The sequence below is a fragment of the Cyprinus carpio genome, chromosome A16 (assembly GCF_018340385.1).
Source record: "Cyprinus carpio isolate SPL01 chromosome A16, ASM1834038v1, whole genome shotgun sequence".
In the NCBI taxonomy this organism is placed as follows: Eukaryota; Metazoa; Chordata; class Actinopteri; order Cypriniformes; family Cyprinidae; genus Cyprinus; species Cyprinus carpio.
The window spans coordinates 14758619-14776684 of record NC_056587.1 but is presented as its reverse complement, the minus strand read 5'-3'; the positions used below and the strand labels follow the sequence as shown (position 1 = coordinate 14776684).

The 18066-nt window shown below is 37.6% G+C and overlaps 3 protein-coding genes across 6 annotated transcripts; 2 read left to right on the top strand and 1 right to left on the bottom strand.

Annotated features, from left to right (window-relative positions):
- Positions 1 to 249: 249 nt before the first annotated feature.
- Positions 250 to 6995, top strand: LOC122148017 (CTP synthase 1-like). Of its 4 annotated transcripts, none has more exons than XM_042772877.1 (17): positions 250 to 389; positions 1736 to 1914; positions 2114 to 2284; positions 3254 to 3354; positions 3688 to 3804; positions 3913 to 3996; positions 4098 to 4330; positions 4434 to 4566; positions 4737 to 4825; positions 5225 to 5319; positions 5419 to 5481; positions 5582 to 5625; positions 5712 to 5808; positions 5894 to 5949; positions 6035 to 6131; positions 6211 to 6355; positions 6454 to 6995. In XM_042772877.1, the coding sequence occupies exons 2-17, from the start codon at positions 1749 to 1751 to the stop codon at positions 6530 to 6532; spliced, it is 1770 nt and encodes a 589-aa protein (XP_042628811.1). In that variant the 5' UTR covers positions 250 to 389; positions 1736 to 1748; the 3' UTR covers positions 6533 to 6995. The 4 variants fall into 4 exon arrangements, with proteins under 4 accessions (XP_042628811.1, XP_042628813.1, XP_042628810.1 ...); XM_042772879.1 differs by lacking the exon at positions 250 to 389 and adding an exon at positions 1016 to 1188 and having other exon boundaries at positions 1771 to 1914; XM_042772876.1 differs by lacking the exon at positions 250 to 389 and adding an exon at positions 1019 to 1188.
- A 79-nt stretch (positions 6996 to 7074) lies between these two features.
- On the top strand, positions 7075 to 10859 carry LOC109104998 (transcription initiation factor TFIID subunit 12-like). Its single transcript, XM_042772880.1, has 6 exons — positions 7075 to 7231; positions 7618 to 7850; positions 7934 to 8011; positions 8785 to 8899; positions 9865 to 9953; positions 10039 to 10859. The coding sequence occupies exons 2-6, from the start codon at positions 7680 to 7682 to the stop codon at positions 10072 to 10074; spliced, it is 489 nt and encodes a 162-aa protein (XP_042628814.1). The 5' UTR covers positions 7075 to 7231; positions 7618 to 7679; the 3' UTR covers positions 10075 to 10859.
- Positions 10860 to 11239: 380 nt separating this feature from the next.
- LOC109104997 (ras-related protein Rab-39A-like) lies at positions 11240 to 13783 on the bottom strand. Its single transcript, XM_019118327.2, has 2 exons — positions 13322 to 13783; positions 11240 to 11925 (listed from the first exon to the last, which is right to left on the bottom strand). Exons 1-2 carry the CDS (start codon positions 13537 to 13539, stop codon positions 11484 to 11486), a joined length of 660 nt encoding a protein of 219 aa, XP_018973872.1. The 5' UTR covers positions 13540 to 13783; the 3' UTR covers positions 11240 to 11483.
- Between the last annotated feature and the right edge of the window lie 4283 nt (positions 13784 to 18066).

Genomic DNA, 18066 nt, shown 5'->3' with positions numbered 1-18066 from the left:
TAAAAAGAAAATAATTAAATAAATAATAATAAAATAATAATTATATATATATATATATATATATATATATATATATATATATATATATAGATATAATTATATATATATATATATATATATATATATATATATATATTGATTTCTTTGGCAATTTTGTTCTCAACAAATAAAGATAAAGATGGATATACAACATGAGAAAGACCTTCCTTCTTTGATAGGACTTTGCCATATGCTTCCCGCGCGACTCCTGCTGCTCGTGTTTAAAGTTTGACGTCAGCGTGACGTCAAACGTCGCTTATAATAGACAGATATTTTATTCTAGCGTTGCCACTCCAGTAGATTCTTTCCTGTTGGCAACAATTTATCTTACTCATAAGAAAATCGCTAATGTAAGTACAAGGAGGATGTTCACCGCAATATCCGTTTTGTATTTTGTAGCTAAATGTCAGTCCAAAGGCTAAATGTTTTCATACTAATAAAGAACACTGAAACAGATTTGCTGTTTCAACGGCGCTTTGACAATGTTGAAATAGAAATCAGAATCTAGAATAAAATAAGGAATTGGTTGGGGTTTTGTATAAAAATGCATTTGCATTTGCATATTTTAATACATATCGACCCTAATATGCTATTTTTCTTAGAGGTGTTAACTGGAAATCTGATTCTCATTACTCTTATTACAAGCATGGCGCAACACATTGCAGTTAAGCATTGATAATACTCATTTTATAAATAGGCCTAGATGATATCAATATAACATTTTACATAAACTGCACTGCAAACTGGCAGTGGTGAAATGTGAGCCCATTCCTCCATTTACACGTTTTATTCTGGGAAGGTAACGTTAGGCTAACTGTATGTAAACATATTTAAAAATAAATGGACTACATCGATGTAATGCGGTTTAAAGCCTACAGAAATTATGCCATAAAATATCGCAATACATTGTTAACATAGTGTTCATTCTATGTTATAACAAAGACTATAGAATAAAGGGAGTTTGGCTCATTCTGTAACTGAGAGTGGCATAGCTAGAGTAAGAACTCAGCACTGGATCCCAAACCACGTGTTGTTTTACCGCATTTCGCAGACATCCAAACAAACGTTTCGTCAAGATGGCTCGTTTACACTGAATCTGTTGATGGTTTTAATTTACGGTTTTTAGATATTTGAACGCCACGGGTTCAGGTACGGTTAAACATTAATTTTATGTTCATGCATTGTACCTCGCTAGTCATTTGTACTAACATGCACGTTCACTGCAATGTTATGTAATCTACTAGGGTCTCTAATGCGTTTCAGTGATGAGCCTATCATTAAAAGACACTACGAAACGCTCTGGTCATGGCATGTACATTTTATATGACGCTTTAGTGAATGACGTTTTGGCTTATTTTGCATTTGTTTACAAGGTCATCATGGTGTGCAGTTTGTCCTTTCTTAACATTACCTGCTGGAGTTGCATAATTTGGCATGCTCATTATAAATGTATGTTTAGTTTAATCGCTATTGTCTGTTTACCCACTAACGATGTTATTAATGTATTCAATTAATTTTTATGAATTGCATTTCTATGTGTTTTTGAATAACTTGAGTAAAAAAAAAAACAAAAAAAAAACAATATTAATCCACTTGTTATTCTGTTTAAATATACAACAGAGTATTTTTGTGGCTGATTGTCATATGTATTACATCATTGTTGAAATAAACATCATCATCATTCTTGTACTGATAGACGCTGTTGAATAATGAAGTACATACTGGTGACAGGCGGTGTGATATCTGGCATTGGTAAAGGCATCATAGCCAGCAGTGTGGGCACTATACTCAAATCATGTGGCCTGCATGTCACTGCTATCAAAATCGACCCCTACATCAACATCGATGCAGGCACGTTCTCTCCCTATGAACATGGTAAGTGTAGACTACTTTAAAGAGATTGACCCCGTTTGATATTTTGAAATATGAACTGCTGCTACATGAGATATTTTTTATTTTGAATTGTTTTTTTTTTTTTTTTTTTTTTGTTATAGAGTATATATAGAGTATAGTGTTGTTGTGTCTGTGTGTGTGTGTGTGTGACTGTGTATATCTCTGTGGCTCTGTTTAACAGGTGAAGTGTTTGTGCTGGATGATGGGGGAGAGGTTGACTTGGATTTAGGGAACTATGAACGTTTTCTGGACATCCGGCTAACCAGGGACAACAATTTGACAACGGGGAAGATCTATCAGTCTGTTATAAACAAGGAGAGGAATGGGGATTACTTGGGCAAAACTGTACAAGGTGAGCTACACAAAGTCACGAGGATTTGAACATAAATATGAAATGTGGCATGAGGAAACAGGATTATCTCAGTCTTGTCTTGAGTTTGAGCCTAAAATATACTTGGACTATATTTTTGTGCATTCTGTTATATTCAGTTTGCATTGTATCTGTGCCTATACAGCCATACCACACACTACCATTCAAATTTTTGTTTTTGTTTTTCATAATTTCATAATTTATGGTCTTTTTTTATGTTTTTTTTTCTTATCCTCACCAAACCTGCATTTATTTGATCAAAAATGTAGTAAAGCAGTAATGTTGTGAAATATTAATACAATTTAGAATAATTGTTTCTACTTGAATACACTTTTTCGTTTTATAAGAAATGTATTCCTGTAATGGCAAAGCTGAGTTTTCAAAAGCTATTTTTTCATTGTCACATGATCCTTCAGAAATAATTCTAATATGATGATTTGGTGCATTTCTTATTATAAATATTGAAAATATTTGTACTGCTTAATATATTTGTGTAATCCATGATTCCATTTTTTCAGGATTCTTTAATTAACAGAATGTGTTTTTTCAACATTTAATTGAAAAAAAGAAGTTTTTCATAACATTGTAAATGTCTTTACTGTCACTTTTGATCAGTTGGTTGCTTTTAAAATAAAAGTATTAATTTCTTTATAAAAATGTACAGACCCCAAACCTATGAACAGTAGTGTATATATCAGTATATTGCAATTGTTTTTCTAACAATACTGCATTAAAGAAATTGCAATGCAATAAATTGTATTGTGACAGATGTACCTTGATGTTTACTGTACCTTGAAGTATTTAGCAGCACCTAGCCTAAGCTACTTTGCATGTCCTCTTCTGATTGTATTACAAAGGTTGAAGCATCTGTTGCTCACCATACATGCTTCTGAGGAGGTTACATATGGGAAATATGGTTTGAGTAAGCTGAATATGAATAATTTCTCACAGTGGTACCACACATTACCGATGCTATTCAGGAATGGGTCATGCGGCAGGCTAAGGTCTCGGTGGACGATGATGGTATTGAACCAGAAGTCTGTGTCATTGAGGTATATCTTTTTGTGCTGTACATTTTGAGGAAACATTTTCTACCAAGTACAAAGCAACAGTTATTAAATGTAAAATAAATTTTGTATTCATGAAAAATGCGTTCAATAAAGATAAAAAGGTGCATTACTGCTTAGGTTATATAGTTTGGCTGGAATGTTAGGTTAAATAATGCTGGATTATATATCTGTAAGCATTGCATGCTTTTTTACACCATTGTCAGAGTTAAAATAAAAAAAACAAAATGTATAATTACATATGAATATAGACATTTAACATAAATAAATGCTAATATAATACAATTTATTTATAATCCCCCCCCCCCCACCCTACAGCTTGGAGGTACAGTCGGAGATATTGAGAGTATGCCTTTCATTGAAGCTTTTAGACAGTTTCAGTTTAAAGTGAAACGAGAGAATTTTTGTAACATCCATGTCAGTCTGGTACCTCAGGTAGGAAACAATCACTTTTATTGTTTTTTTAACTAATAGTTATATTTAATCATTTGTAGTTTAAAAAAAAAAAAAAAAAACTTCTATGCTCTTTGGATGTGTTTTCAGCCCAATTCAACAGGAGAACAGAAGACCAAACCTACACAGAACAGTGTTCGGGAGCTTCGTGGACTTGGCCTGTCACCTGATCTAGTCAGTCTCTGCTCTCTATAATATGCCATAAAAAGAGCCAATCCAAGTAAATTCACTCCAGTTCTTTTGTGCTTCTGAGAATTTGTTGTTTTTGTTTGCAGATTGTCTGTCGTTGCTCAACTCCACTGGACACAGCTGTGAAAGAGAAGATCTCCATGTTTTGCCATGTAGAACCTGAACAGGTGATCTGCATACATGATGTGTCTTCCATCTACAGAGTACCTTTACTCCTGGAGGATCAGGGTATAGTTGACTATTTCTGCCGCAGGCTGAACTTGCTCACTGAAATGAGACCTCGCAAAATGCTCACAAAATGGAAGGAGATGTCAGACCGGTTTGTACTGTTCGGATCCACCTAACAGTCTCAAAAATTGCATTCTTATAAAAAATGCCAAGTTTGGTATAGATGTTTTAAGCAGTCTGTCCTTGTTTCATAGGTCTGACCGACTCCTGGAGCAAACCTCCATTGCTTTAGTAGGCAAGTACACCAAGCTGTCAGATTCGTATGCCTCTGTTATTAAAGCACTGGAGCACTCTGCCCTCGCCATCAACTATAAGCTAGAGGTCAAGGTAAGGAATCTCAGAGGAGCTAGTAGCAATTTTCTGTGCTTTTATGATGAAGATGAATTCAATTTGAATTTTGCATATTTCACAATATCACTGTATCTTTGGTCAAATAAATGCTTAGTGAGCATAAGAGACTTTCAAAAACTTTTTAAAAAAATGTACCTTCATTTCAGTACATTGATTCGGCAGACCTGGAGCCAGCAGCGTTGCAGGAGGAGCCGGTGAAATACCATGAGGCCTGGCAGAAGCTCTGCAGTGCTGAGTGAGTGAGAACATTTAAATTATAGGTTTTATTCAGATGGTGTTATTTCAGCTCTGTGGGGTCTTGGATAATGTTAACCAATATCCAAATAGCTATTTAGGCTTTGTATTAGCTAACTTTAATTTGTTCTGGCTTCATTCCGGCATATAACGCTCCACTTTTTCACAGTGTAATTAATACTCAATGGATACAAACAGGTTCTGCTTTCATTATTTTTCCTAATTTCTATTTATCAAAGAATCTTGTTAAAATGTATCATGGTTTCCGCAAAAATATTAAGCCGCACAGCATATGTCACATTCTGGAGGTAAAATAGTTTACAAACTGCCATTCACTTTGAATATTTCTTGATCGAATGTTCATTTGAATGTTTATTTGACTATTTCAATGTGCTATTAGTGGGGTTCTTGTTCCTGGAGGCTTTGGTGTGCGAGGCACAGAGGGAAAAATCCAAGCCATTAACTGGGCGAGGAAACGGAAAAAGCCATTTTTAGGTAACAAATTCTATTCAGAAAACTGGCAGAGTTATCTAGTGTTATTTTGACAGCGTGCCTGTGGTTCCATTTGAAATCAATCAAAATCTCATTTGGCAGGTGTTTGTTTGGGCATGCAGCTGGCAGTGTGTGAATTTGCTCGTAATGTACTTGGCTGGGAAGGTAAGAACACACCCATACCAGATTTTATGATAAGTCTTTCAAATCAAACTTCGCACATGCTTTTAAAGTGTTTTCATTTGAACTTCATTCCTCTCAACAGATGCCAATTCAACAGAATTTGACCCTGAAACAAAACATCCAGTGGTAGGTAATGTTCTGGTAAAAACAAATTAGTATCTGCATTATGATTCTTTTTCTTGTGGTGTGACGAGATCTGTTTGTGTTATCAGGTGATTGAAATGCCGGAGCACAATCCTGGGCAGATGGGAGGAACCATGCGGTTGGGAAAAAGGCGCACTTTGTTCAAAAGCACCTCCAGCGTTCTTCGTAAGTTGTCATCTTTTGTTTTAATTTAAAAATTTTGTTAAAATTTTTATTAGATTTGAGTGATATTTGAATTGTTTTGTTGTAGGAAAGCTGTATGGAGATGCTGAATATGTGGACGAAAGGCATCGACATCGCTTTGAGGTTCACTTTAATATTAACAAAATGACTTTTTTTATGTATACCCCCCCCCCCATTTGTTTAATGAGATTCTTTTGCTATTTTCTAGGTGAATCCAGAATTGAAGCACCACTTTGAGGATAGAGGTTTTCGATTTGTGGGTCAGGACCTGGAGGGGGAGCGAATGGAGATCATTGAACTTCAAGGTCAGTGAATCTCCAATATCTGCACCTGTCCGGAGAAACAGTCAGTATTTGCTTCAGCTTGTTTCTTCTGTCATGACAGATCACACTTATTTTGTCGGAGTGCAGTACCACCCAGAATTCACTTCTCGCCCCATCAAACCCTCCCCTCCTTATTTTGGTCTTCTGCTGGCAGCATCTGGGAAACTACAGAACTATCTACAGAAAGGATGCCGGCTCTCACCTCGGTACTTTGCCTAATTAACTCTCTTAAGATGAGCTTAACTATTTAAAAATGATTACCACCAGTGTGTTTTATCTTGTGTTTCTTCTCTTTTTCTCTCAGGGACACATACAGTGACCGAAGTGGCAGTAGTTCACCAGACTCTGAGATATCTGAAATCAAATTCCCATCACTTTCTTAAAGTGGAAATACATATAATCATGAAGCATTACATTTCTAACATGAATTTAGAAATTTTAATAAATGGATAAAAAAAAGCTAATGTGTCATTTTTAGGCAGAATATAAGCACACTGTACATGTTTTTAAACAAGTGTTCCGTGATATACTTACAATGAAACCAAATAGGGCAAGTCCAGAAAAAGCATTACACAGTTTTAAAAGTGTATTCATAAGAATTAAGCATTATGTGTGTCAACATGAGACTAGTGTGATAAATTGCTTACTAATCTTGTCTGTGCAAACATTTTTAAGCTCCAGGTATGACCAGTAAATCCAGTGCCTTTTAAAATCTTACCCTTTTGACTTCTATTGTAAACACTACTACTATTACTGTAAATACAAATTGGAGGAAGAATGAAAAATTGATTGCCCCCTATAGAGCGTAACATGTATTAAAATCACATTCCTTTATTACAAAAAAAAGAAAACTGTAATTTTGAATAGACGTTAATTTCTCCGCAGACGAATGCCTTCTTTTCATCTCGGCTTTTATTTTGTAAAACGCATTCCCTGACATTTCGCGATAACTCACCAGAGCTCCGTTCGCGAGTCAGAAGAGGCGCCTGTAGAACGAATAACGTCAACTTACATGGGCTTTTGAATATTTTCAGTTTACAAATGTTGAAGATGGGAAGATAATACAGAATTGTTTGGATCAGGTACTACACTAATTCATCATCTCACAGGATTATATAAAACAAAAGGAAAGCATCGCGAGACGTGGATTGGCACATATGTTTACATGCTAGCTGCTAATAAGCTAAGCTGAAACTGATATATGTGGTGGTGAATTATAGCAACCGCGAAAACATTCAGACAAAACATGATTTATTTGTTAATTTTCATTTACTGGTATCAGCATTATATACGCATTTGCCCAAGTAGTTTAAGCTGATAATGTCAAAAAACATCAGCGAAGCTAAAAAGCTAAAGTCGTTAGCCTGTAGAGCAGTTGACAGTTCTGTGATGTGTTTTTCCTAGTGAGCTCTGTGTGTTGAGTGACTCTAAAATATTTATTAATACTTTTATTTTTTATTTTTTGCAGCTGAACATACCTCACTCTGGCTTTGAAGGGACTCATGACAGCTATCTCTTGACTAGCATAGCATGACCCAGTACCCACCACAGACTAGTCGCTCTAACTTCTTCACAGTTGTGAAAGCAGAAGCCTCTTCAACACCACCCATCTCCACCAACATGGCCAACAGCACCGTCGTCCCCGGGAAAGTCCCAGGCACCACTGGACCTGCAGGGAGACTGAGCCCTGAAGGCACTCAGGTGACACACCAAGCAATACAAATGTTTTAGACTTTGCTTCTATTTGTATTTTTCACATTTGTGATTTAATATCCTCCGAACAGGTGCTTAGTAAGAAGAAACTGCAGGATCTTGTGAGAGAAATTGACCCTAATGAGCAACTCGATGAAGATGTGGAGGAGGTATGTATTACTCTTATTATAGTGATGTACACAAGTATATATTTTATATATATATATATATATATATATATATATAAACTAGTCAGTTAAGTGTATTGTTTCCTAGTTAGTTATCCATTTTTGTCAGCTCAGTGTTTAGAAGATTATTTTATATTATTATTTATTATAACACTTTTATTCAGCAAGGATGGATTAATTTGGTAAAAAGTAACAGTAAAGACATTTGATAAGTCTGGGTTGCCTGAATGACTACTCATTCTTGAACGATTTTGAATAAAATAATAGTATTTCGAAATAAGAAGCATCCCTTTACATTTACCTTTACGCTGCTATAATAAAGGTGTGAAAACCAAAAAAAAATTATATAAACTAGTCATTAGATTATTGATATGGTTCCTTAGTTATACATTTTGCACATTAAAAAATTAGAACATTACTTTATATTTTTTATTATTTATTATTTTAATACTTTTATTCAACAAGGATCCCTTGCATTGAACTTTGAGCATCGTAACTTTGCAGATGTTGTTTATGCTCAAACAGTAACGTTTACACACTAACTAAATGTAAAAAAGTAAAATCATAATCAAGGACCTCTTTAAGCAGGAAAGTATTTTACAATATTACAATTTTTTTACCGTATCCAGTAAATGCAGTCTCTGTGAGTAAGAGAGACTTCGTCCTAAAACAGTAAAAATCTTACCAAACCCTACCCCAAGTAGTGTCACTATATGCTGTTGTCTGTTGATACGAGTCATTTCCCTTCCCATCAGATGCTCTTGCAGATTGCCGATGACTTCATTGAGAGTGTGGTGACTGCGGCATGCCAACTTGCCCGACACAGGAAGTCAAACACTCTTGAAGTGAAAGATGTCCAGCTACACCTGGGTGAGGGTCTTGCGTATACAGTTCTTAGTGGTTTGAGTGCCTTTTTTTATGAATTTAAATAAATACACACATTTTTATTTTAAAGGATTAGTTCACCTTCAGAATAAAAATGTCCTGATAATTTACTCACCCCATGTCATCCAAGACGTTTGTCTCTTTCTTTCTTCATTCGCAAAGAAATTAAGTTTTTTGAGGAAGATATTCCAGGATGTTTCTTCATGTAATAGACTTCAGTGGTGGCCAGTGGGTTGAAGGTCCAAATTGCAGTTTCAATGCAGCTTCAAAGGGCTCTTCACGATCCCAGCCGAGGAAAATAATTGGTCATTTTCTTAAACAAATAAAAATTTATATATATTTTAACCACAAATGCTCGCCTTGCACTAGCTCGACTTCAGGCATTACGTAATCATGTTGGAAAGGTCAAGCGTGACGTAGGCGGAAGTACCGACCCTGTGTTTACAAAGCAAACGTGCAATAAAAAAGGTAAAACAACGAGGTCGGAGTTTTTCGCCCTACCCTACCTTTTAGAACCGGACAAACAAAGAGCTAACCTCTTATGACCTTTCCAACGTGATTATAAAAAGTAAATTCATTTTTATTTTTTTCACTAGACAAGGCCATTATTCCTTATATATACCATTAAATGGTCCTGGAATGTTTTCCTTAAAAAAAAAAATTTCTTTGCGACTGAAGACAGAAATATTTGAACATCTTTGATGACACGGGTGGGTAAATTCTCAGGAATTTTTTATTTTGGAAGTGAACTAATCTTTCATTGTGTCCCCTCATGTTGAACTTGGTGCTTTTACATTTTATTTTTATTACCATTAGTATTATAGAAAATAAAAACAACGGTTTACATTATTTTTCCTATAAATCCTTAAATCAAGGCCAATTGCAGACTGTTTGAATGTCTATCTGAAGAACTGTGTTAATATAGTCCATAATCCAACATTGCATTACAGAACGACAGTGGAACATGTGGATTCCTGGTTTTGGTTCAGATGAGATCCGACCTTATAAGAAGGCTTGCACCACAGAAGCTCACAAACAGGTCAGCTATCGTTCTCATGCACTTCAACTGATATTATGAAAAACAAATGACTTGCATATCTAAATATTGTTTTCTTTTCTTTCAGAGAATGGCATTGATCCGCAAAACAACCAAAAAGTAGCATGATTGGAAGCACCAACAAAACATTTTTTTTCTGCAAGTTTTGGAAGTGGAGAGGGATTGAATTTATATATGTTATGTTAATCAGAGAGACAGAATGCGTTGTACTATTTATAGTACGGTTCTGTTGACATTTCGCATTCAAAAGGTGTGTAGGAAGTGACGTAAAATGTCTGTACAGTTCACTTTGTGTTAAAACCACCTTGTGAACATTTTATTTGGGCACTTTAGGCTCTGGCTTGGTGCTGTACTGGGGTTTATTATATTATAGAATCTCACAGACATCAGTTGTTTATTGTTTCTCCCACAAACCACATTTTCATTCATATTTCGTGTATAGCTGACCCGTCATGGAGTCACACAACTTTTGATCAGCTGGCATTAATAGCTATGCACAATTACAATCACCATGTGTCTGATTTGTTCATAGTGTTCGGTGTTATAGAACTCATCACTTAAGTAATATTTAGTACTATAGAGGAAATCTTTAGTGTGTGACTTTCTAAAGGTAAGCAGTCATTTTTACCAGAGAAATAAATACCACTTCCCTATTTAATTAATTGCATTGGGACTAGTGACATAATGCAGATTGGTTAATTGGTTAGAGGGAGTTATATATGTGTGATGTATAGGAAATGGTGCATAAACCCCTTCTGCTGTGGGTTTGTGGGCAGATTTGAACATTTCTGTGGAGTTAAACGGAGTATAAACTTTTTTTTTTTCTGCCATGTATCACAGTGTTTTACGGTCTCTTGTTTTTCATGAATAAAAAAATACTTATCGTGATTTATTGTTACTGAAATCACTCCAGTTGTGTTATTAACTAACATAAACTGTTTCAACATTGTGTCTAGACTGTGGCAAATGAATACGTAAACTCCCATTATCTGTAAAAGTTATATTTTAGTGAATTATTTTAAGTCTTAAATACCTCCAGAATCTCATGCAATTATGAATTACAGGCATAGGTATAAATTTTAGGCAGCCCTTTCTGTATCAGCAAATATACATCCATGTTTATGGAAATATGTGGCCATATGCAGGGCAATGAACGTAATAGGATGAGTAGCAGTTAAAATATTCAACTGATGCAGTAACACTGTTGCCACACTTCCAAAGACCCCTTTATCCAAAGTTGAGTAGAAATTTGAACAAACAACCGGTAATCAAATGTACACATTTATGTATATGACATTAAACAAGAGTTTCAGTGTGGTTTGCAAATGCTAAAATCTTGCAGATAAGCACAAATTATCCATACCGTTATGAAAGATCTGGCTGATGAGCAAATTTAATACCTACAATCTGAAAGACCATGACATTTGCTTTTATGTATATTTGGCAATGTCAGACCAATCCATCCTATTTGATGATGTGCACTCCAAGGTTGCGACATCCACATATTGTAAGTTAACAAGCACAGCTCTTGTTTTTCTCAGTGGCTTCTTTGTTTTGTTTCCTCTGGAGTATTTGGGCTGTAGGTGCTGAGCTCTTGACTCCATCCCACCCATCACGCAACTGGATCTCTCCACTTTTTAAGCCCTGATAAACCCGGCGGGTCAAGAGTTCAAAGGCCTCTTTCACATTGTGACCCGTTTTGGCTGAGGCCTCGATGTACGGCGCTCCCAATTGGCTTGCCAGCTTTTCTGCCTCAGTTCGGTCCACGGCTCGCTCTCCAGCTTTGACCCGGTCACTTTTGTGTCCCACCAGCACAAAGAGCACAGTGTAGGGTTGTACACGTTCACACACCTCTGCATGCCACTGCTTCATGTTTTCGAAAGATTGGCGGTTGCCCAGATCGAACACCAGAAAACCTCCGACTGAGTTACGGTAGTAGGAGCGAGTCACAGACCTGAAACATACCATAGTTTTAGGGTTATTTATATTTTTAGTGTTATTTTTTCCAGACCTCTTTACTATGATAATCAATAATCTGTTTACACACTGCATTACATTCTGGCTCCATTTTAGTACATAACGACTTTTTTTTTTACCAACCAATCAATTTCGGATGGATAAAATCCAATTACCCTTATGTTCTTTCTCACTGGATAATCTGTATAATTCCAAGGTCCTTTTAAAGGTGAGTCAGTTTACTCTGCAGTTATATTTGCAATGCCCTCCAACTATTTCAGGCATGCAAGACCAACTCCTATTTACTTGAATGGGGTAATGCTGAAATTGCAAAAACTGCATGTCAAACTCAAATTTAAATAATGTAAAATCAGCAATAAATTCTTACATGAACTGTGGCATAAATGTTATTTCTTAACCTCAAAGAGCATTAAATAACAAAACTTTAAACACATGGAAACTTTCCATTTCACAAAAGATTCTATAGGGGAAAAAAAGTTTCTTTAGATTATTCAAATGTTCTTCACACTAGAAAACAATGGAACTGTTCACTGAAAGGTTCTTTGGGGAACACAAAATGGTTCTTATAATATGGAGTGTGTAGTAAAACGAGTGAACTGGCATTTTAGCAGTTAAAATTGACATGATACCTTAAATCAAATAATTTTTTTCATTAGCCTCCCTCACCTCGTCACAAGGCTTGGCACCCATGAGACTTTGGAATGACATGAGGGTGAGTAAATGATGACATAAGTTTCCATTTTGGTGATCTGTCTGTTTAAAGTCATCCATGCATACCAGAAAACAGGCCCAACTCAAGCTCTAAGAAGTCAGATGGACCATAGTTCTCTCCGGGTGGGCTGAATAAGTGGGTCATCAAGACCAATCCCCCGCTCCTCCACCCACCTGTGGAGCCAGGCCTGACAGTGAATCCATTTTTAGCGTAGACTGACAAAGTACTTCCTGGATGTATCATGTAAATACTTGCTGCTGGGATGAGTAGTGTTTCACAATCCAGTTTTTCAGAAGCAAGGCAACTTTAAACTGTTTTTAGACACTGAGCATTTTAGTAAACATACAGAAGTTACTTTAAGGGGAAAATAGTCCTTCTTCTTGTGGATTGTTTGCCTTAAACAGAGCTGTCCAGTGCTGCTTCTGGAGGGACACTTTTCTGCAGAGTTTAGCTTCAACCCCAAATAAACACACATGAACTGGCTAATCAAGGGTCTTCAGGATTATAAGAAACAGACAGGTGTGTTGGGGCAAGTTGGAGCTAAACTTTTCAGGACGTTGGTCCTCCGGTAGCAGGATTGGACACCCCTGACCTTAAGTATTTGATTTTGGACACAAGTTTGTTCAAACCATGGTAGAACATTTGAAATGTTTGGACTTACCTAAACCTCTCTTGACCAGCTGTATCCCAGAACTGAAGTTTGACCCTCACCCCAGGTTCCACCTCTAGGAAGTGTACAAAGAAGTCCACTCCGACCGTTTGGTTGATGCACTCCAGAAACAGATCTTCTGTGTAGCGCTTCAACATGGATGATTTACCCACTGTGGAGTCTCCTAACATGATGATTCGAAACTGGTACTGCCACAAAGTGAGATCCATGACTTCAACCAGACGAATGGGGCGAATAAAAAGACTAGGGTTGACTAAAGACCGCCACTCCACCAGGATCGTCAGAGATTTGACCAGAGAACCCCTTACCTTAGAGGTCTTGAAGTTCTCATTGTAAACATAGGTGGAAATAAACCCATAGTTCCTCAGTTTCTCCTGTGTCGTTCTGCAAAGGGCAGTGTCTGTTTGAACGTCGTAGGGGTGAGAACTTCTGTCTAGCTCATCTGTTTTTTAATCTTTGCCTGTTCATACTTGTTATTGGGCAGGGTTTATGTGAGAGGCGGAGTTTATAAATACCAGCAGAAAGTTAGGAATTTCTTATAGACCAGAGGGAATGAGCATGCAGTATCATATCAGAACAAGCCCAGTATTTCCTGTTGAGGCCAGCTCATGGCATGCATCACATAAAAGCACATGTAATGAGGGAAAAAAAAATTCAGCTAAGTCTTTCTCAATAGGCTAATCATGAGATTGCTTCCACCCAGGTCTTAACCTCTGAAGATTGCTGGAAGACTTCCAATGTCATGATGAAATCAAACCCACTATACTCCTCACCAGTGTGCATAACAGGTTAGTTTGCTACAAAACGTTTCCACAGTTATATGGCTTTCCAAACAGGACGGTGAACAACAATGGAACAGACTCCCTTAGGACACAGAGAGACAGTTTAAGCCAGCTCGTACTATAAATAGAGTATTTCACTTTGTTTTCAGATAATTAAGTTCAGTGGACTACTTGTAAATCCAGTGGACCTTTAATTGTAATGCTTGTTACAGCTATTAGTCTTTGTATATACGGAAGTGTAAAAAGCCACTGATAGGCCCATGTACTCTGAGCCTGTTCAGACACTTTTTATAGTTATAATGAAAGTAATTCATACCAGAACAGCAAGGGTGGGGATCCAATGAAGCGGAATAAATGTCCATTATTTACTAACAGAGGAACAAAGCAGACATAAGACGTATTACTATAGTAGTCTAATAGTCCATTAAAATGTGAACATTTTTCTCACGACTCCTTGCAGCTTGCTTTAAATGTCTAATGTGTAAGCTATGCATTTTTGTAGCATTTCCTTCACTAAACCAGCTTGTAATGACACACATTTGTTCTAGATGGCCACTAGGGGACAATCTTTTCCTATGACAATGATAAGGCAACCAGTATCTGTAAAAGGAAGTTAAGGCTTTATCTGCTGGCTTTTTGTATTCTCTGCTCTTATTTTGATTAAAATGTCTGGGGAAGTCGTGGCCTAGTGGTTAGAGCGTTTGACTCCTAACCCTAAGGTTGTGGGTTCGAGACGACTACCACGACTGAGGTGCCCTTGAGCAAGGCACCGAACCCCCAACTGCTCCCCGGGAGCTGCAGCATAAATGGCTGCCCACTGCTCTGGGTGTGTGTTGACGGTGTGTGTGTGTTTTCACTGCTGTGTGTGTGTACTTTGGATGGGTTAAATGTGGAGCACGAATTCTAAGTATGGGTCACCATACTTGGCTGTATGTCACATCACTATTTTTCACTTATTCATTATAACTAAATAATAGTAACTAAAAGCAAAATTAAATGAGTTAAATATTTAATACTACTAAATAGTAGTAACTAAATAATAGTAACTAAAAGCAAAATTAAATGAGTTAAATATTTAATAAAAATGAATAATAAGCAATAATTAAGTAAGCGTGTATGCAAAATAACCACAAAGCATTTACATCAGCATGTGAAATTAAAAGTTTATTTGATTAAAATTCTATATTTTGTCGAACATAGTTATAAGCATCAAGCAGTGAAATCAGAAATCAGTCACTGGCACTATAATATAATTAAATATTTTTGATTTATAGTGGTTCATGTCTTGGATTTAAAAAAAAAATATATGGCTTCTTTTAAATGGCCAAAGATGGGAATAAAAATATGCAGTTTCACCTTGTCTTAAAGACACTACATTTTTTGTTTTCAGCTGGCTAATATTTATTGGTTTTGTTTGCTTTATGGATCTTGCCCCATCTTTCATGCAAGCTCACCTCTCCACTCATATATCCCTGATAAATGTGTTGGGTCAACAGCTCAAAAGCTTCTGTCACACTGAGACCCGTTCTGGCTGGGGCCTCAATGTACGGTGCTCCCAATGCACTTGTGAACTCTTCCACCTCCTCTTGATTCACTTCCCGCATTTTTCTGTCATACTTGTGTCCCACAGGTACAAGTAATAATTTGGCAGGGAGTTGAAATTCTGCACAACACTGGCTGTATCCCAAATCTCTAGTTATACTCTCACCCCTGTCCACCTCTAGATACAGGTCCTCTGTATCTAGAGGACCTGTATGACTTGCCAACACATTTTTCACCTATCATGATCATTTTAAAATGGTTCTGGCAATCGGTGATATTCAGTACTGCTGATTAACTTACTTTCACTTTAACAATAGAGGAACGGTGTAATGGTTTATGTGACAGGCAGGGTTTATTTGAGATTATTCAAAACTTCTAAAGAAAAGCTAGGCATTTTTATATTTACATTTTGTAAAAGCTGGAGTACTATGTTCATCATAGTAGCTGAAAGCATAACCAGATTAGCAAAAATATTTAATAAATATTTTTTTTTATTGTCATTCCGCTACATGTGTGGACATACAGTGGAACGAAATGTCGAGCCTCACAGGACCACGGTGCTACATAAATACAGACATACAACAATTAAGTAAAACAGTATAAACCTATACACAACTAACCTACTGACAGATTTTGACTATAAATATACTATATATAAATGTTTGCCTATACATAAACTTAAAAAAAAATACAAACTATACGAATGCTTCACATAGTGCTGTACATGTGGATGTGGAGGTGAGATGGTCCATGTTTCAGGAGGTATGGGGTTTGTGTGGGGTTTCAGAGGAGGGTGGGGTGATTTGAGTTCAGGGCTTTCACAGCCTGGGGGAAAAGCTGTTGAGCAGTCTGGCGGAGTGGGCTCTGATGCTCCGGTACCATTTTCCTGATGGTAGGAGCTGGAAGAGACTGTGGGAGGGATGGGTGGGGTCCTTTACGATACTGTTGGCTTTACTGGAGCATCGTTTAAGGAAAATGTCCAGGATGGAGGGGAGAGGGTTACCCATGATCTTTGCAGCTGTGTTCACTGTCCACTGGAGGGACTTGCGGTCTGCTGCACTACAGTTCCCGTACCAGACAGTGATACAGCTGCTCAGCCCCTGTAGAGAGTGGTGAGAATGGGTGGAGGGAGACTTGCTCTTTTCAGCCAGCGGAGAAAGTGTAGGCGCAGTTGTGCCTTCTTGGAGAGTGACATGGTGTTGGTGGTCCAGGTGAGATCCTCTGTGATGTGCACCCCCCGGAATTTAGTGCTGCTGAGTATCTCCACAGTTGAGCTGTCGATGGTCAGTGTGGGGTGGTCAACGGAGTTTCTCCTGAAATCTATCACAACCTCCTTTGTCTTACTCGCATTGAGGGACAGGTTGTTAGTGCCACACCATTCAGCCAGCTGTGCCACTTCCTCTCTGTAATGCGTTTCATCACTGTTGCTGATGAGACCTACCACAGTTGTGCCATCTGCGAACTTGGTGATGTGGTTGGAGCTGAACTTGGCAGTGCAGTTGTGGGTCAGCAGCAAGAAGAGCAGTGGGCTGAGCACACAGCCTTGTGGAGCACCTGTGCTCAGTGTGGTAGTGCTCGAGGTGTTGTGGCTGACACAGACTGAGGTCTTCCAGTTAGAAAGTCCAGGATCCAATTACAGAGGGAGGTATTTAGGCCCAGCAGGTTTAGTTTAATAATGAGCTGTTGTGGTATTATTGTGTTGAATGCTGAGTTGAAGTCGATGAACAGCATTCTGACATAGGAGTCTTTATTTTCTAGTTGGGTAAGAGCCGGGTGGAGGAAATTGTATTGTCTGTAGAGCGGTTTGGATGGTATGCAAACTGGTGCGGACCGAGTGTGGTGGGGAGGCAGGTTTTGATGTTGTGCATGACTAACCTCTCAAAGCACTTCATCATGATTGGAGTCAGTGTTATGGGACAGTAGTCGTCTAGACAGGACACATGTGATTTCTTTGGTACCGGTATGATTGCTGTGGCTTTGTGTGGGATGACATGTGGGGATGACTGCCTGGCTCAGCGGGTGTTGAAGATATCTGTTAGGACATCTATCTTTCAGTACACGGCCAGGTGTGTTGTCAGGACCCGTAGCCTTTCGTGGGTTAATCCTAGATAGGGTCTTCCTTAAAATGGCCTGAGACAGACAGAGCACTTGGTCGTTAGGAAGTATGGGCAGTTTTTGTGCAAGTGTGTCATTCTGTGTGTCAAACCATGAATAAAAGTGGTTGAGTGCATCCTGGAGGGATGTGTCATTATTACAGGCCTGTGGCAGGGGCTTGTAGTCAGTGATGGTCTGAATGGATTAAAAGCATATATATAATGCATATATTTAAGATAAATGGCTTAAAAGCATATATATAAAGCATCTTCGATTTTCAGTGGTTGTCTTGTGTGCCTATATGAATGCCCATCAATA